General features: G+C 36.0%; 2 protein-coding genes across 4 annotated transcripts in view; one reads left to right on the top strand and one right to left on the bottom strand.

The window, feature by feature from the left end:
- The window catches only part of CFAP69 (cilia and flagella associated protein 69), a 65,055-nt gene extending 50,835 nt beyond the window's left edge, over window positions 1–14,220 (top strand). For 2 of the 3 annotated variants that reach the window (XM_012779588.3, XM_076006451.1), the window contains 7 exons: window positions 1,531–1,723; window positions 3,123–3,260; window positions 5,150–5,226; window positions 6,759–6,956; window positions 11,884–11,970; window positions 13,276–13,380; window positions 13,925–14,220. In XM_012779588.3, coding sequence (XP_012635042.2) covers window positions 1,531–1,723; window positions 3,123–3,260; window positions 5,150–5,226; window positions 6,759–6,956; window positions 11,884–11,970; window positions 13,276–13,380; window positions 13,925–14,095 — 969 coding nt within the window. In that variant the 3' untranslated portion in view covers window positions 14,096–14,220. The remainder of the gene's footprint in view (window positions 1–1,530; window positions 1,724–3,122; window positions 3,261–5,149; window positions 5,227–6,758; window positions 6,957–11,883; window positions 11,971–13,275; window positions 13,381–13,924) is intronic. The other variant, XM_012779589.3, reaches the window with a different exon arrangement.
- Window positions 14,221–17,613: 3,393 nt separating this feature from the next.
- On the bottom strand, window positions 17,614–19,582 carry FAM237B (family with sequence similarity 237 member B). The gene is made up of 2 exons (XM_076006452.1): window positions 19,039–19,582; window positions 17,614–18,091 (listed from the first exon to the last, which is right to left on the bottom strand). Exon 2 carries the CDS (start codon window positions 18,086–18,088, stop codon window positions 17,669–17,671), a length of 420 nt encoding a protein of 139 aa, XP_075862567.1. The 5' UTR covers window positions 18,089–18,091; window positions 19,039–19,582; the 3' UTR covers window positions 17,614–17,668.
- Window positions 19,583–20,238: the final 656 nt, after the last annotated feature.

Genomic DNA, 20,238 nt, shown 5'->3' with positions numbered 1-20,238 from the left:
GACAGTTGCCATCTAGCTGCTGTGAAAAATGTAACTCCCAGCAAGCCTGAATTCTAAGTGGGGACCGTAGTCAAGATGATATGGGAGAAAAGTATAATTTTGTTTCAATAAAATTTGGAAACGAGATTCTCATGCAGAGTTCTAGCCTTACAACTGCCTATGGTTGCCTTATTACTGTCTGTGGTTGCCACCATTCTTGATTTTATTAACAGAAGAACACTGATTTGATTTAACAAAGATGCTAAAATTATTTGTATCCTTTAACCTCCCTAAAAGAAAATTAGTTCATTTCTCTGCTTTTGACTTCTTTGTCTGTAAAACAGGGTTAACAATACATACCTCACTGCACTGTTGTTGGAAGGATTAAATGAGTGTGTGTGTATGTACATGAGTGTGCATGCATACATATATAGTACACACATTGATTAAAATAGTATCTGGCACATATTGCTCTGTGTTTACTATTCAGAATATTATTATTAGATTGTGTTTAATTAAACTGGTCAAGTTACTACAAATTATAAATATTCTTTAATGAAGTTTTTATATAAATTTCAACCTTTGACATTTGCCTCTTTCTCCTGAAAGTGAAGTATAGGAATAAAAAACTCAATTGAGGGTTCTGCATAATACACTTCTGTTAAAATATTTATAAAGTATGCAATTATAATAATTGCTAATATAGTTAAATTTTAATGAGAGATTACTATGTGCCAGGCAATCTCATATAACTCATAATAACCCTTCTCAGGTAATATTATTATCTTTCGTTTTATAAAAGAAAACTGATAATGTTTGCAATTCAAAAACAGTTTACATGTTTCCTTTGCTATATTCAATTAACAATATACTGTAAAAGTTAATCAACAAAAAATATTTCACATAGAAAAATTACTGTGTGGAGCCCATTGATTTGAATGGAATTTTCTGTACCTAAATTTTTGTTTGCTGAAAACTAGTTGTAACAAAATAAAGGAAATATTCTTGATAAGAGAATGTTTCTTGAATGCTTAAATACTCTTTTATGAATGCTAATTGTCAAAAAGTTATATCTCATTTTCTTTTATTTTCATATGTGATTGTCCTTGTAATTACCATCAGTTATTCTTTTAATAACAAGAGATTATAGTTAATATGTCAAATCTTTACAAACCTTCATAAAGCATGTGAATGAGGAAAGATCCTATCATTACAGTGAACTGTGTAAAGCACTATTGACCTCACTGAACCTAAAATGAACATCTTCTCTTATTTTTGCAAATCTCCCTTTTCCAACTGAACAAAATCAATTACATTTTTGGTCATAGCATTTTTATGGTTACTTCAGAATTATATTAAGTCTTTTTCTTTTTATCCTTTTTAATTTCTAATGTTTGAAAATGTACTCATTACAATGGGTATTTTAATGGGAGATTGTCCCGACTCTGAGTTTAGAAGAAACTGATAATACAAATGTTCCTCTTTTTTTATTAAAGCAATAATTCTTAATATTTATTGCAACGTTTTTCCTTTTCTATTTCCTTACTAAAGCTGAACCAAAAGAAATTCTGTAATCTAATACTTGGAATAATGGTTGAATTTTGTGATAATCCCAAAACAGCAGCTCATGTCAATGCTTGGCGAGGGAAGAAGAATCAGACAGCTGCTAGTCTTTTAATTAAACTGTGGCGAAAGGAAGAAAAAGAACTAGGAGTAAAACGTGATAAAAATGGGAAGATCATTGGTGAGTGTATTTATAATTGTTAGTAGGAGCAATTAGATGCATTTTTTGAAAACAGATCATTAGGCCAAGTGCGGTGTCTCACATCTGTAATCCTAGCACTCTGGGAGGCTAAAGCAGGAGGATTGCTTTAGCTGAGGAGTTCCAGACCAGCCCAAGTAAGAGTTGAAACCCAGATCTACTAAAAATAGAAAAATCAGCTGAGCATCCTGGTATGTGCCTATAGTCCCAGCTTCTCAGGAGGCTGTGGCAGGAGGATTGCTTGAGCCTAGGAGTTTGAGGCTGCTATGAGCTAGGCAAACACCACAGCACTATAGCCCAGGCAACAGAACAAGACCCTGTCTCAAAAAAGAAAAGGAAATTGAATCCTCCTCCTCACTTTCCCCCTTCATAGAAAAACCTTTAAAAGGTATTATTAGAAAAGCATGAGCACTTTCACCCCTTAGTCTAACTAAAGTTCTTTTCACAACGGTGTAAAGAACTTGGTCTCATAAATTCTGAATGAGTGGAAGAAAACTAGATATATTAGTAGTAGGTTCATAGTTTTATAGAATATTTTCAAGAAGTAGTATTTGATTATACCATTAATTCAAAAAGCTAACAGTGGTTCCTAAAGAAGTTTCTTTGAGTTCCCTGCTTTTAGAAATTGATTCAGTAATATTTAACTTACCAATGAAATTTTGGGATGTAAATAGATTACTTGAAAATAATTTTATAGCATTTTGCACATTTCTGTTGATTAATGTTTATACAATTTTTACATAAAGGAATAAATTGTTTTCTAAATAAAAATAAATCAAAAGTTCATAAATTTTAATTTCTAGATTCTAAATTAATAAGGATAGAATTATCAGAATTTATAGTTCATTTATTTACATATTCTATAATGCTATATTACATTTTCTAAATATTTTAAAATTCTTTTGGTTTCATCTAAACTGTTAGTACTGTTTACTTTTAAATGAAAATACTTCCCCTTCTGATGATTTGTATCTTCGATCTATTTTTATTATTTCTCAGTTTTGATCTATAAATTATAAATCAGTTTTATATTTATAGCATAATATATAGAAGCAAAAATCAAAGGAGTTACATCATTGTTAAACTGACATTATTCAACTTCTGGATCTCAAAATTTAAAAAGTTATTTACATAAAAATTTTACTTTTAAAATTTTTATATTTTAGACAAATAATAAAAATTGAAGCTTTAAATTTTGTCACTGAGTGGAAAAGAAATTACTGATTATTTATGATTTTGAAAAAGAAAAACCATGTATAAGGCACTATTTTAATGGTATAATATTTCATTTATTTTGTTATCTAGACTAAAATCTCAAAATTAAGTATTTACTACAGTTTTTATCTTTCCCTTCTATATTTTCATGGTATCCAATGATTAGATACAAAGAGACCTCTATTTACTAGTTTTCAAGAAGAGCAAACAATTATGCCACTGCCTGCTAATTGCCCATCTATTGCAGTTTTGGATGTTGCTGAGAATATCAGAGCAAAAATTTATGCTGTGTTGGACAAACTAGGTAAGAAGTTGCTCCTCAGATTCACAAGAACCTCTCTGTTTTGCTGAGTATACACATTAATTTTGCTTTGGAGTTCATTTTTAAAACATAGTGAGCAAAAGTTTCTATATACGTAGAAATTTATGTTCCATTGTTACCCCAATTCCCAAACTGCACTCATGACCAAACAGAATCTCTAGATGTGGGGCCCATGCCTTAGTATTTTTTAAAAGCTCTGCAGGCAATTTCAATGTATAGCCAGGATTAAGGGCAGTTAGTTTAAATGATTAGAGTTCAACACTAGCATTCTGAATCATCTGAGTTTTTTAAAGTCCTAGCTTCCTATTAAGCAAAAAGTCCTCAAACATTAAGCTACTGAAAGTAAGATACCATTGTCTTACCACAACACAGAATGAATGATTCCTCTTCTAATGGCTAAATAAAGATGACCTGGCAGAGGTTTGTTATAAGGGAAGCCTATTCACAAACTACTCACAGAAATATCTTTTCCATAAATCAAGATGAAATCAAAAGTAACTACTAATATTTGCATGTGTTTTTATAATATTAAGGTCATTAAATATGAAAAGTCTGATTTTGAATCGAAAGTTTAGTTTATTAAATCTCAAACAAGAAGCAGTATGAATAATCAAAGTATGCACCTAAACTATCAATACAGTTTTGCCATCTTAATGGTAGCTTGTTTATGCCAGCAGCAAAGAAGCTGGAGAGCAAGTGGAGATGAAATTGCAAAAGGCATTTTCCACGCTTGTTGAGAATTGAATATTTTTCCTTGCAAAGAGTGGTCCAAAGCCTAGAAGTGGTAGTCAGTTGGCAAAATGTCTGGTGAATATGGTGAATGACAGAGAGTTTCTAAGTCCAACCGCTATAGTTTGAGCAGCATTGTTTGTGTGACTTGTGGTTGAGCATTGTCTTGCAAGAGGATTGGCCTGTCTCTATTGACCAGTCTGGGCTGCTTAATTACAAGCATCTTCATCATTTTGTCCAGCTGTTTGCAGTAGACATCGCTGTAATTGATTGGCCAGGTTTCATGAAGCTGTAGTGGATAATACCAGTGCTGGACCACCAAACAGACACCATTAGCTTTTTTGATGAATATTTGGTTTCAGACTATGTTTTGGCACTTAATCTTTATCTAACCATTGTGCCAAATGCTTGCGATTGTCAAAAAGAATCCATTTTTCATCACACGTAACAATATGATGTAGAAATGGTTTGCCTTTATGTCTTGACAGCAAAGAAAGGCAAGCTTCAAAGATGGTGTCTTTTCGGGTGCTCATTTAATTCATGCAGTGTCCTTCTATCCAGTTTACTTACCTTGCCAATTTGCTTCAAATGTCCAGTATTGTTGGAATAGTAACATGAAACCTTCCTGCTAATTCATGTGTAGGTTGAGATGGATTCGCTTCCACTACAGCTTTCAGCTAACCATTCTCCACCTTGGTCTCAGGTCACCCACGTGGCTCATTTTCAAGATTAAAATCACCAGAATGGACCTTCTCAAACCATCAACATGCTATGCCTTCATTAGCAACATCCTTCCCAGACATTTTATTGACATTTGGAGCAGTCTGGGCTACATTGATTCCACAATGGAACTCATACTAAAAAAATAACACAAATTTTTTACTTATCTGTTGTTTCACAAAAATTGCTCTAAAATTTTTTTGAAAGTTAATCACAAGCCAAATTGTGTATTTGAAAGAAAGAAGATGTACCTTCACATTAAAATAAAACAAGAAGTGTCAAAATGAAATGTTAGAGATGTCAAATGTCAAACTTCGTACTTAAGGAAATTGGACATTTCATACTTCATAACCTAAAACAATATATGCTTCTTTGAATCACTTACTCTGTTATAGTAACTATATCTTTATAATTTTGTTTAGATTTTGAAAATTTACCTGGCCTGTCTACTGAAGATTTTGTCACCCTCTGTATTATACATAGATACCTTGATTTTAAAGTAAGTACCTTTTTAATAACATTATTATTAAAATCTAGTATGCCAAAAAATGAATTGGGAAATAAGAGATCTATTCACAGTTGTGAGCACTCACCCACATATTGTGTAGTTTTTATTTTCCATTATGCATCTGATACTGTTAAAGAAATATATATTGGATATGAAGAAAATATCCAATCAAATATAATTGGGATAAGATTTCATCCAACTTAGTTTATAGAAGAAGAGGTACATTACTGACTTAAAGCTATTCAGAAGCCTAACAGAACATTTTAAAATACAATTTCTTCTCTTTGAGCTTAGCATTTGAAGTTAAATAAATTATTACTTATTTAAATAAATTATCAATGCTTATTAAAGTATTATTTTATTATAACTTTATATCATGATCAAATTTCAATATAAGGATATCAAGTTTCTTACCTGGCTGGTTATATTTTTGTCAGTAAATAAATGCTTTTGAGGTTTCAGGAAAGTCTTTTTAAGTAAACATCCTCCTTATATTAGTACTATGTATTTGAATGTTCTTAATGAATAAACCTCTATTTTCAAATGAAAACAAAGTTGAATTTTATCCATATCTTAGATACATAAGTTTTTCTCTAATTTTAAATATTCTCAAGCACATTAATTTCTAGAAAATCCAGATTATGAGATGGAGAGCTATCAGCATGATGGAACCATGGAGTTAAAAGCTCGAGATATAATTATAATTTGCCTTAGCTAGAAGGTGAGGAGCAGGGCCCTATTTCTCAGAGTACTTGGGTCGTAGGGTCCCCATAATCAATCCCCATGTTCATCTACAAGTTCAGCTTGACCTAGCCTTCAATACTGGGCTTTAGGGAAGAAAGCAGCAGTAGTGCAGAAAGATGAGAATAAATCAGTTTCTGCAGCTCTGAAAACAAGGCAAGTATAAACTAAATACAGTGATGAGGGCAATGAACTAGACACAGGTAGTGGAGCCTCATCCATGATATCATTGAAAAACATTTGATAAATTACTTTTTTTTTTTTTTTTTTTGAGACTCTGTTGCCCAGGCTAGAGTGTCCTGGCGTCAGCCTAGTCACAGCAACCTCAAACACCTGGGCTTTAGCAATCCTTCTGCCTTAGCCTCCCGAGTAGCTGGGACTACAGGCATGCACCACCATGCCTGGCTAACTTTTTCTATATATATTTTTAATTGTCCAGCTAATTTCTTTGTATTATTTTTTTAGTAGAGACGGGGTCTTGCTCTTGCTCAGGCTGGCCTTGAACTCCTGAGTCAAACAATCCATCTGCCTCAGCCTCCCAGAGTGCTAGGATTACAGGCCTGAGCCACCGCGCCCAGCTGATAAATTACTTTTGAATACTCAAATGTAACTGTTGCCCTAAATCATTCCCAATACATTTATTCCCAAGAAGTAATCTAGGAAAAGCTTAAGTATTGACAGGAGTGACCACTCACATAAGTTTTAGGTAGAAGGTTACCTAAAAGTGTTTCATTTGTTTTTGGTTAATATAACTTTTTAAAACCTAAACTTTGTTGTAACAGATTGGAGAAATATGGAATGAAATATGTGAAGAAATAAAATTGGAAAAGTTAAGACCAGTCACTTCAGATAGAAAAATCTTAGAAACTATTACAACAGCATCAGAAAGTATTGGAAAGATGGTTGCTTCTCTACAAAGTGAGATGATTGAAAGCCAGGCACGCCAAGATGTACAAGATGAACAAAAAGTATATGCAAAAGTAAGCCCCATGGAGTGGGGGGGATGAAGAGAGATTGGTTAATAGATACAAAAATATAGTTAGGTAGAAGGAATAAGTTCTAGTGTTTGAAAGCGTAATAGGGCAACTATAATAACAATAAGTTGTTGTATATTTCAAAATAGCTAGAAGAGAAGATTTGGAATGTTCCCACACAAAGAAATGGTAAATGTTTGAGGTGATGAATATCCCAAAATTACCCCAATTTGATCATTACACATTGTGTGCATGCATCAAAATATCACATGTACCCCATACATATGTATAACTATTAATATTATGTATCAATTTAAAAAGCCACAGATACCATTGAGGCACAAGATATTAATTTCAGTATATAAACTAGATTAAGTTATCCATATAATTTGTCTTATTTATGAATGTTTCAGCCTTGAGTTATTTTGTGGTTTTCTCTTACAGTGATGTTAAGTGTCTCTGTGCTGTTTTAAAAGAAACCATGGAATTAAAAGCTTGAGATTCCATTACTATATTAAGCGCTATTTTATGGCACTATAATTTGAATGTTATAGTCTTACATTTTTAAAAGGTAAAGAGATACCTGAAACATTGCTATTTTTTAAAAAATGCCAAACGTGATTCCAAAAATTGTGATCTACTTAAATATATACATTTAACAAATTCTGTCTGACAACAGTGTATCTCTGTTGACTATATGCATAACCTCACTGAAAGAGAATGTTGGCCCCCAGCCCTCACTCTATGGTACGTCCTTACTGAAATTCCAACCATAGGCATATCTATTGATCAGCTTCATCCTTACCTCAGTACCAAAACCTTCACTATGGGCATTCAATAAATACAGATATAGGTCTCTGACTTTGGCTGAAAAAGCCTATCAATGGATATCAGCCTTTTCTCCTAATTTTATAGTATCTAGTCTTTAGATATTAAAGAAATAGCCAATGTATGACAAAAGTAAAGTTAGTAAACTAACACATTCTGTACACTTTGTGTTAAAATTCATAAAAGGCTGTTCTGAAAAGGACTTTTGGAATGAAATGATAACATTTCATTTAAGTGATACATATGCCTGTATTCACCGGGTTGATAGTGGAGAAGAGTTGGAAGAAATGAAAGATTCTAGACCAGAATGTTCCTATTTAGAAGACAGCTTTAGATATAACCAATGTTACATGTGTGTAGTTTATTCAACACTACTGTGTATATAGTGGACAAACTTAAGTGTTTATGTGAAACATCTGGTCTTTCTAGATGTTTAGAAGTGTAGAAAGTAGGTTAAAAGTAGAGGTAGTAAGGTGGGGTGCGGTGGCTCACACTTATAATCCTAGCACTCTGGAAGGCTGAAGCAGGTGGATTGCTCAAAGTCAGGAGTTCGAAACCAGCCTGAGCAAGAACGAGACTCCGTCTCTACTATAAATAGAAATTAATTGGCCAACTAATATATACAGGAAAAAAAATTAGCTGGGCATGGTGGCGCATGCCTGTAGTCCCAGCTACTTGGGAGGCTGAGGCAGGAGGATCGCCTGAGCCCAGGAGTTTGAGGTTGCTGTGAGCTAGTCTGACACCACGGCACTCACTCTAGCCTAGGCAACAAAGCGAGACTCTGTCTCAAAAAAAAAAAAAAAAAAAAAAATTCATAGGAAAGACTGTTCTGAAAAACAAGGAAGTGAAATTGTTAAAATCCCCTCTAACCATTACAGATGCTTATACCTGTCCACTTAGTTGACAGAGGTGGGAAGGGGAAGGTTCTAGGACAGAATGTTTCTATTTAGAAGACACTTTGAGATTATAGTTTTTGTTATGTGTGCATGCCATTTATTCAGTGCTCACTGTTTATTCAGTGCTACTGCATAGATGGTGGAAAACATAAGTCCTATTTGAAACATCTAGTCTTTCTAGATGTTTAAAAGTGCACAAAATATGTTAAAAGTAGAGGACTAAAGTAACATCCTGTAAGTAATTTTCGTTATTTCATAGGAGTGGTTGTTGAATTTTGGAAATGGAATTGTAAAACTTCATGTCTTGGAGAGTATGCTAACTGTTCACTAGGTGGTGGTGGGAAGGGGGAAGAAGTATGCAGAAAGAAGGGTTCTGCGCCCATGAGTTAGTTTAGTTCAGATCGTCTACCATGGTTCTATATGTGCATTTTAGTTAACATTGCTGTGTATTAAAGGATAAATAAGTCCTAATGTTCAAAGTATGTTAAAAGTATAGGCAGTGGGCTGGGCACAGTGGCTCACACCTATAATCCCAGCACTTTTGGAGGCCAAGGCAGGAGGATCACTTGAGGCCAGGAGTTCAAAACCAGCCTGGGTAACATGGCAAGACCCCATCTCTACAAATAAAGTTTAAAAATTGGCTGGGTGTTGTGGCACATGCCTGTAGTCCCAGTAGTTCAAGGTTACAGTGAGCTATGATTGCACCACTGTACTCCAGCCTGGGCAACAGAGCAAGACCCTATCTCTAAAAGAAAAAAAAAAGAGAGGTAGTAAAAAAAAAAATTTGTTATGAATGTCCTTTTGTTAGTTTTTAGGAAGGACTGTCTTCTCAGAATTACCTTTGTTAATCTACCTCTCAGAGATAAATGTAGCCCTGTAGTTCATCACTGGAGTGGTGGAAGACAGAGAAGAGGAAGGGCGAAGGGAAGGGCTTTTTGCTAGTATCTCCATATCTAGAAGATGGTTTTAGATTATTACTGCAGGTTTATATGTGGACTTTTAGTAAAGTACCTGTGTTTATTGTGGACAGAGTTCATTATATTGCAACATCTAAGCTTTATAGATGTCCTAAGATGATAATGTATGATTAAAAAGTAGAGCTAGAATGTGAAACTATTAAAATTCCAGAGGAAAACATTGGAAATACTCTTCTAGACATTGGCCTAGGCAAAGAATTTATCAAAAAGACCCCAAAGGCAATCACAGCAACAATGAAAATAAATAAATGGGACCTGATCAAATTAAAAAGATTCTGCACAGCTGAAGAAACTGTTACGTGGACAAACAGATAATCTACAGAATGTGAGAAAGTTTTCACAAGCTACACATCTGATAAAGGGCTGATAACTAGAATCTATTTAGAACTCAGGAAAATCAGCAAGAAACAATCAAACAACCCTATCAAAAAGTAGGCAAAGGACATGAACAGAAATTTTTCAAAAGAAGATAGGATAATGGCCAACAAACATGAAAAAATGCTCAACATCTCTAATCATCAAGGAAATGCAAATCAAAACCACAATGATATATCATTTAACTCCAGTGATTAAGGCCTTTATCAAAAAGTCCCAAAACAATAAATGCTGGTGTGGATATGGAGAGATAGGAACACTCATACACTGCTGGTGGGACTGCAAACTAGTGCAACCTTTGTGGAAAGCAATATGGAGATAACCTGAAAGTGATACAAGTAGATCTATCATTTGATCCAGAAATCCCATTACTGGCCATCTACCCAAAAGACACTCTATAAAAAAGATATCTGCACTAGAATGTTTATAGCAGCACAATTCACAATTGCAAAGATGTGGAAACAGTCCAAGTGCCCATCAATACAAGAATGGATTAATAAAATGTGGTATATGTATACCATGGAGTAGTATTTAACTATAAGAAACACTGGTGATACAGCACCTCTTGTATTTTCCTGGATAGAGCTAGAACTCACTGTACTAAGTAAAGTATCCCAAGAATGGAAAAATAAGCACCACATGCACTCACCAGCAAATTGGTATTAACTGATCAACACCTAAGTGGACATACAGGAATAACATTTATCGGGCATCAGGCAGATGGGAGGGGGAGGAGGGGATAGGTATATACATACATAATGAGTGTGATGCACACCATCTGGGAGATGGACATGCTTGAAGTGAGGGGGAAGGGGGGCCATGCTTGACTCTGGGAGGGTAAAGGGGAAAGGCAACACACGTAACTTAAACATTTGTACCCCCATAATATGCTGGGGAAAAAAAAGTAGAGCTACTGAATAGCCAATTTGTAAGTATCTTTTTGCTATAATTGATAGAAAAGATGCGTCTTGGTCATGGAAATTGTTAAACCACTTCTGAGTAGTGTATATCAAGATTTGTTCATTAGGTTGGCAGCAGAGGGGGAGAAGGAAGTGTAAAGGCAGAGATGTCTGTAGATGTGTTCATATTTACATTTTGATGATAGCCACTAATATATATGCATCTCTTTTTGCTGTACTGTAAGAATACATTAAGTAATTCAATGGAAACATGTCTTCTTGCTAATATTTAATGGTATAGATCTGATAATGAATTCTATTAGAAACATGAAAAAATATTCTTAGGCTCATAATTTGAGCTTAATGGTATATACTACCCAAACGCAGGTGTCCTTTGATTATATATTTAATCAGTAGACTGTTGAGAATTACAGACTTTGCAGTTTGTTAGTAGGTAGCCCCCTAGACTACATCACCATAACAAACTCAGCACTCATAAAATTGCTTGTCTTACTGAAGTTATAAATTAGAAGTAGTTTTACCAATATAATTTGCTTAAACTATTATCTATGGCTAGCAGGAATCTCTTTTTATTTTCCCCAATGAATTTGCTATTAAATCATTTATATAGCTTGTCTGGATTATGATTTGTCTTCACAAGTAGTAATCATGTAAAACAATCAGTCTTACTGAGAATAATTATTATTATGAAAATATTAGTTTTGCATTACATTTCATGAAAAGCAGTCAAAACCGTAGCCATATAATGATTGAAGGATTGTTTCCCATTTTAAGGCTTTTGTTTTTAAATTTTTAAGTTCTATGAATAATCTTTTAATTAGTCAGCCTTAAAATTTACCTCAGCAAAGAACAGATGCTTCCTTCAAAATAAGAATTTTCAAGCCCTTTGGTATTGTTTTATAGAAACTAAAACTCTTAATTATCTCTCTTATTTCAGATACAAGCTACACACAAGCAAAGAGAACTGGCTAATAAATCATGGGAAAATTTTGTGGCTAGAACATCAAATGCTAAAACATTAAAGGTAGGATTTTTAAAGTATTATAAAATCCACAACAAATAACTCTTATGGAGAGTCTTTTTCAGGAATGAATATTCATTCACTTTTTTCTGGTGACCTTTCTGTATAATACCAACACAATCCAATCCTCATACGCAATTTAGGGTGATAACTGAATTTGGTTCAGCAGGGAGAGGCAAGTGTGGTGTTCTTGTCCTACATAAAGAAGGAGATGATAGTGAGGCAGGAAGGAGATAGGAAAATGTGCTCTTTCTATTCTGAACCTTCAGAATACTTTCTATTCTGAACCTTCTTATTCTTTGATTTCTTTTCTGTAAGAAACAAAGGACAGAAAAAGCAACTGTCCTATATTACCTTCTCCCCCAAATATTTTCCCCCTCTATGATCACTGAAGGAAACATTAAAACTTAAATGGGAATTTGGGATAAATATCCCTTTGTAAAAATGTGATAAGCTGCTTCAGCTATAAGCTAGAAACTAATTTTAAAAATTTATAATGCTAATTGTTTAAAATATGTGTAAGTGCCATGGATTTCCAAAATTTCATTATTTTTCCCCACCTTTTCCATTAGTACCTTGAATGTTCTTTTACATAATGTTACAGTTCTTTCTTTAGATGTGAAATTGTTAAATGTTAAGTTAGTCCACAAAAATAGTGGAACTATATTAAGATAGCAAAATCAAATATAGCCATCTGTACAAACTTATTCAAGTTACCAAGGATCCCCCTTTTCACTAAAAGTTCCTTCCAACTTTACTTAAAAAATTTCTTCATAACTGCTTGTGTTTTCAAGGAATAGTTAATGAAAATCAGCGTCTTTCCTACAAATCATTTGTTACCTCACATTTCACCTGTTTAGTGCCTTGACTATTGAGTTTGAATTAACTGCAATGAGTTATATAATTTCTATTGTTGTAAATGTTTAAAGCATTTCAGTATATTGAATTAGTACTTAATTTTGCGGTGTGTATCACCTGATATAAATTTACTAGCTTATTAAATTATGTGCTAAAAATTGAACCTGATTTCCTCAGGACCTGCTTTATTCTTTGGTCTTGTATAACCAGTACCTCTAGAAATCTCAGGAACATTTTTAGGTGACTGGTGTTTTCTTCAGTGGTACAAAGCATCTAACTGACTAATAACTGTCTTCTTAGACTAAATGAGTAAATGCAGGTTCCAGGGCTACCTAATAAACAGCCAAACCATAAGCCAAACACAATTAAATGTAGTTTTCATTGTAAGTACCATAGTTAATGCTTTAATAGCAATTAATATTATTGTCTTTCTAATTTAAAATTCTGCAGAAAGCAAAAAGGCTTCAGGAAAAAGCTATAGAATCCTCTAGATACAGTAAACGACCACAAAATGCAATATTGCACCAGACAGATATTAAAGGCCTTAATACAACGGTAAGATTATTTTTTCTATGATGTTTTCTTAATAATATTAAATTTAGGCCCCAAAACTGTTACTTCTATTGGATTTTTGTCCCATCTTTTCCTTTTGCTGTTCAGGTTTCACATTCTTAAGACATATTTATCTCCAAGGTACATCCACTCTTGCCCAGCGCTGGTTTACAGCAGGCCCAGCCCTCTAAGATTCCTAAGAAACTGCTACAAACACTAGTCAATGTATCTATCTTTATATCTCTTCCACAGAAAATGTGCAGTGCCACCTCTGTCTCGCAAGTAAACCCATGCCATATGCCAGTGTTCCTGGTGACTTCTGCTAGATATAATTTTCCCTGGGTTACAAAGCTGATTAGTAATAGAAGTAGGATAAAAACCTGCTTTTCCTAGCTCCAGAGCCCTTATCTTTCCATTATGCCATACTATCTCCTACTTATATGTATATTTTGTGTCTTTTCCAAAGTAAGCTGAAGGATGAATGGGTTTTTCTCATATTGAAAATTTTGTAAGTGGACTCACAGATATTTACCTTTTGCATTTTTAGGTACCCTCTGGTCCGGTAGTAACAGTGGAAAGCACTCCTGCCCGATTAATAGGAGGACCTCTGGCCGATACTGATATTGCTCTTAGAAAACTGCCCATTCAAGGAGGAGCCTTGCAGAAGGTGAAAGCAGTTAAAGCTGTGGATGAACCAAGAAAGAGTATTCCTACATAATATACTTTAGAGACTTTTTGAAATAAAGTCTGCTTATAATTTTTTAGTTAAATATATCTTTATATGTAAATGTAAAGCAAATATTTTAGTACAATACCATGAAAAATAAAAGGACATAAAATTTATTTTTATTGGAAACAACAACATATAATATCAGAAGAGTTTTCATCAATTTCTTTGGAAAGACTACCATTTTCTTAACTGAAATTGTAAAACATAGTATATTGGTTAGAATTCTTTTGGTTGCACATGAATTCTAGTTTAAGCCAAAAAAAATTTTTTTGACAGGCTCTGTATCTACCAAATCTAGGATTTATTTAGAACACAGGCATTGTTGGATCCAGGGACTAAAACTATGAGTAGGATCTTCTCCTTTCCTAGCAGCTCCTGCCTTACATTTTCTCAGGTTCATACTCAGTGGAGAAGAGTATATCCCTGTCTCTCAACAGTTTCTACAAATGCCTGTGCATCTTGAGACCCCTGATTGGCCGCATTCCCACTCCTGAGCCTTTCACCATGACTTTGGCCAGATATGCGTACAGCCTACTCCTGGAGCCAGAAGCAGGCCCACCCTGTCCAGAGCACATGAATGGAATTGGGGAATCAGAGTAATGGTTATCAGAAGTATATATGTATACTGGGCAGCAAAATAAATAATAACTCTGCAACAAATATGTTGGTCAAAGTAAAATAAGTTATCTCTACTATAAAAAGCAAATGTTAGTCATAAGCTAAAGAGTAAAAATAAAATGTAAAAATACAACTGATTTTACCCTTAATATATAAATATGCAAGGCAAATTATAATGCTATTTCTCTTCTTGAATGGGAAAGGGAGAGTGGGGGAATTGTTTTCCTTCCTTTGGTGGTGGAAGTATCTTGCCAAAGAATAGGAGGTAGATGCCTTAATGCTGAATGTAGAGCAAATCCATGTCTCTGGATGCTATTATGAGGTTTCCATCTCCTGTCTTCATCCCCATCACACCCCTCCTCTAGCCAAGAAACCACAAAATTGAGTTCATGTTTAAGGCTGGGAGAGATAAAAACCTATTTTCTTAGGCAGGAAAATAAACTGTATTTGAGTCTAGATTCTAGGCTCACAGAGTGCACTCAGCAGTGTACTGGTAAATGTATAATAACTGGCTTTCCAGGGGGAAAGCCCTAATTTATAGCATTTGCCAATTTGTGTAGTATAAATACTCCCACTATGACCAATTTCAAGCTACCAACATGATGCTATGGAATGCAGAGTTGGAAAGAGATTAATACATTTCAATTTCATTATTAGATAATAACAGGCTCCTTCACCCCATTGGACCCACCTTTTCCTACTTCCTCTTTCCTCTTCCTCCTTTCTGAACTCACATTTCTCTAGGAATTTTATATTATCCTCTCTGTGAGGATAGTAGCTTTTTCAGTGAGGGGAGAAGTTTAAACTGTTGTTATTGTGCTAATTAGAATGAGTTTCCAGTTCACCTTTGGCTAGCAGCCTCTCACCCTAGCAGAGCTGCTCAGGCCCCTTGTGGCCTGCAGGAGTAGATACAAAAATATGCATCAGCTTATCAGTGACCTTTGTTCTCTCTTGAATCCCTTTCTCTACTACCACCACCCCCAGAAAGATATTAAAAGGCATAATGTGTTCTTTTCCTTCAAAGGAAGCCCTAAGCATAAAGATTCCATGTAAAAAGGAGTTACTAAAACACAGGAATGGATGTGGGTAGGGGCATGCAGTGATGAAATACTCATAGAAAAAGCACCAGATACACCTTAGGTATGCCTCAGTTTATGCCCAGAGTTGATATGAAGTGTCCATGGTTAATAACAAGGAATCTTTGCCCATTTTGTACACTATAAGCACATTCCCCCAATTCTAAGCTCCCTGGGAACAAAGTAGAGACCATATCTCACTCATTATTGTAATCAACATCTCAGTAAATAAATGACTGGGTAAGTGTGATGGTAGCCTCAGCTCCTGGCAACCTTTCCCTTGAGCTCTGTAAATGCAGCAAAGTACTGGCATCATGTTGCACAGGAGAGAATCTGTCATAAGAATACCTACAAACAGTGCTGTACACCATGGTAGCCTTTCTGAAAACCTGTGGGACAGATTTCTATTGAGTCTTAGTCCTGGCAAAGACTAGGCCTCTCCTGAATATGTGGTTCAGTTTTCTTATAAGTATGTGAATACTTATAAGAAACTGATCATGAGTCCCTCTTCATTCTGAGAAATGGAAAACAGACCAAATTTACAGGTACCCTTTATCAAAGATACTAGCTTTTATAACATATACTCAAAAATATTAATCTAAACCGTAACTCCATATTATTAGTTTCCTGTCTTCACATCCAATCATTCCAATATCCTCCTACTGCATGTTATCCTACTGTTTAGTATATTTCTTTAAAGCTTCATATCCTTTTTGGAATAAGATGTGAGATATTAACAGGTAATAAAAAGACAAACTGAGCTAATGCCTAAGGACAAAAATTCTATCAAACTGCACTTTACTAAAATGAAGTTTCTTACTGCCTTTTTGTTTGTTGTTCCTTTTTCAAAATGAAAACAATAAAAATGAGAACACAAGTTTTTAGTCCTCAATGCATAAAAAATACTTTAATATATAAGGTGGCTTGGTAATGAAAAGCACATTTCAGAAGCCACACAGTATACTACATCAAGATAAACTATTACTTTTTAGGATAATACTGCCATTTATTTTGGCACAGTTTTAATGTCAATATTAATGTATAAGAGACCTTATAAAATTAGTTGTAATTTTCCATTGACTATTAAAAATATGTCACATTTATATTTAAGTGATATTTTCTTTAAAACAAACACACTTTACAGGAACTTCTAAATCAGAAATTATTGACAAATTACCCGAAAGGATGGGAATGATAATTCAACAGCAATAAAGCGATTACATATCAACAAAAATTCAACTTTGATCAATATTAGAGAATTATAAATAGTTTTATATCCAAAAACTTGTCCAAGCCAAGAAGATAGTTAAAAAAAAAAAGAAAAAAAATAGTTTTATAACTACCACAGGAAATATTTGACCTCATCAACATTGACAGAATTAAGCTTTCAGGTTGGTATCATCTTGCTTGAGGTATTTTCCGTGTTTTCCATCTTAAATGTAATACTCATGTTTTGTAAAATCCAGTCCTGTAAGATTTTAGAGGAGAAATTGTTAATATTTATTCTAATATGACTCTTAAGATTCTCCCCTTTCATATGGCCCTATTGAAAAGATTAATTTTAAAATCCTAAATACATGTCTGATGTTTTAAAACTCTCTTCAGCAAATATAAATATAAATAATTACAGGATTAAATGGCTTTCTTATGAACTATTCACGAGAAAACAATAAGAATAATTTTAATGAGCTACCAAAATGTATTATATTCCAAGATTATTTAGAATCAAGTATTTGTATATCAGAGCTCCCATGGAAATAAAAATGAAAATCAAAGCTTATCATATTAGATAACTGAACATGGCAAATTTGCTAAATGGAAAAAAATCAGAAGGATTAAAAATTGAAATTGAAAGGAAACTAAACTGCTATTCTCTTAAATACACATTTAAATTACCTCCTGTTATTTTCTGTGGAAAATTATATTTGGGGGGCATCACCTGTCTTCTGCCCATTCCATGAGATCTTGAAAGCAAGCAGTCTACATACATATCCCAGAAATCCTGAGCTATGTTTAAGAAGACATTATAATGTCCAGGCCTTTGGGATTTTTGCAAGAACAACATGAAATTCCAGAAAGCATCCCCATTGTGCTCTATCTTGAGTTCCTTGAGATCTATCAATGTCAAAGAACAAGCTTTCCAGCACTGGAGATCAATGTCTTCAGTGATCCCTGGGCTGATGTTGGCAAGCACTCCTTTTTGAAATTCAAAATCAGCATTAACCAGATTGATCAGCACCATGCAGCCTAGTGGCAGGTAGAAGCATCTTCTTGTGGCAAAACCCATATTCTATACAAAAAAAAGGGGGGGGGGGGAGAGTATTTTTAACTTAAAAAGAAAATAATTCAAGTACTTACTCTAAAAATCATTTGTTTTTGATCACGCCAAATTTGCCTACTAAGTATTTGTTAGTTTTTCTCTAAGTTGTTGACTTTCCTTTGAAAAGGATCTTACAATTCCAATTTGCTCACCAATGTTCTGATAGAGTCTTCGGGAGCCACTGAAATCCAACACACGTTTATAAAAATGTGATAGGTTCATTTCATCACAGACCTTTAAAGCTGGAAGAAGCCTTAAAAAAGAGCATGTGTTTGAATCTTCTCCTTTTACAGATTAGAAAAATTCTCAATGATGCGGTTCAGCAAGTTCTCAAGGTCTCTTGACTGCCCATCCAAGACTCCCCCCACAACACATTCCAACTAAGTGGATCAGAATGCCTTCCTTTCTCTGTGTAACCATGAGAAGCATTTGGTTGTTAATTGAGATGTTACAAATTTATTAACCCAAATGGTATTGAATCTCTCAAGCACTGTTTTAAGTTCAAAGTTACTGCTGCTTCCATTTTTATTTACTGAAAAACATTTGTTAAGCACTGATGTCTGGTGGATCCCTCGCTTCTCAGATTGTTCAGGAGCTGGTTGGAGAAGATTAACATACATACATGAAGGAGCACGAAAACAGAGGTGATAGCTAGTATGAGATGGTGCAGGGCCAATGACATTCAGCAAAATGCTAACATTTTCTAACATTTTCTAAGGTTTTGTTGCACAAGTTTTCCTGCCAATTAATTTCTCAGTAAAATCGGCCTACATACAGCATTTAGGTGGAAGTCAAGGACCAAGTTGGCATTGAATTGTCACAGAGGTACTGTTCATGGCTAGCATTGGAAATGTCCCCGTTACAACTCTGACAGCCAACGGAAAAAAATAAGTTGAGGAGGCAGACAAAGGACTCACCTCTTTCCCACCGTCTACCGCCGTCCTTCACCTCCCCCAGAAAAAGTTAGGCTAAAGAGAGAAACAAATTTAAACACACGAAACAAATTTAAACAAGATATTCAGGTCGTTTCACACCGTCCAAAACTGCGCAGGTTCCCCACACTGAGCTGACAGTGGCCAGTTCACGATGACACGTGTTCTAAAAGGTGAGGGTCTGGGTGGAACCCCTCAATCTCACGTTAGCTCCTCGACCAGCGCCGTGCTCCTGGGATCGGGTCCCCGGGACGCAGAGAGCCCGCGCGGGCATGAGCACCCCTCGTCGGGTGGGGGCGCGCGTCCCGGCGCGGGGTGCTGCGCGCGCTGCGCCGGCTCAGTGGGGGCGCGGGCGCCTCCAGCTCCGGAGGGACCGCGGGTTCCCGCGCGGGCTCGGGATGACCGACCCCCGGCCTCGCCAGCGCCCACACCCTGCCCGGCCGGGCCCACCCGCGGGGGCAGGCGGAGGTGCCAGGCGGCGCCCTCCGAGACCCACCCCGAGCGCTGACCGGGCTCCGAGCTCGCCCTGCGGAACCGTCCCGGCCGCACCGAGGGTGGCGCTGCGGGCTCTGCTGCGGCCGCGCGGGGCTCCGAGTCAGACCCGCCGCCCGGACCGCGCTCCTTTTCTAGCCGCGGAGCGAGTGGGCAGAGTGGGTGCCGCGCTCCCGGAGCCCCGCCCTCACCTTGCCCACCCCCAGCCCGACACCCGCGGGCCCAGCGCGCCGCACCCCTGCCTCGGCCGCCGCTCTTCCCGCCTCTGACTTTCTGAGATGAGAGCGGCTCAGGGTCTTTCTTCCTGGTTCTCTTCTTTGTTTCTTGTTTTTTCCTCGTTGGAAGATCCATCTCGGCAGTAGTCAGTTCACATACTCAAGTTATCTTCTCCCTCTCCCCACCCAGTCTCCACGCTCTATTCTCCTATCCAGGGAAAAACTCCCTTAAGGCTGTGGACCCTATTAAAATCCTGAACCTACCTGGCCGTCTCCTAGGGATGAATGTGGGTGCTCTTGTCCCTATCTTGGTCCTGTCTAACCCTAATTCTCCATACCTGTCAGAGGAAAGAATACTCTACAAATCTGCGAATCAGAACTGCACCAGCTGCAAAAGAATGCAGAGGACTCTCTAGCCCATGGGCCAAGCAGCATAGGTACCAAAAAGTCCGGAAAGTCCATAAAGTTTTGTTCTCTA

The sequence above is a fragment of the Microcebus murinus genome, chromosome 9, assembly GCF_040939455.1.
Source record: "Microcebus murinus isolate Inina chromosome 9, M.murinus_Inina_mat1.0, whole genome shotgun sequence".
NCBI lineage: Eukaryota > Metazoa > Chordata > Mammalia > Primates > Cheirogaleidae > Microcebus > Microcebus murinus.
Note: the sequence above shows the minus strand (reverse complement) of the source record. Positions and strands in the feature narration are given on the sequence as shown.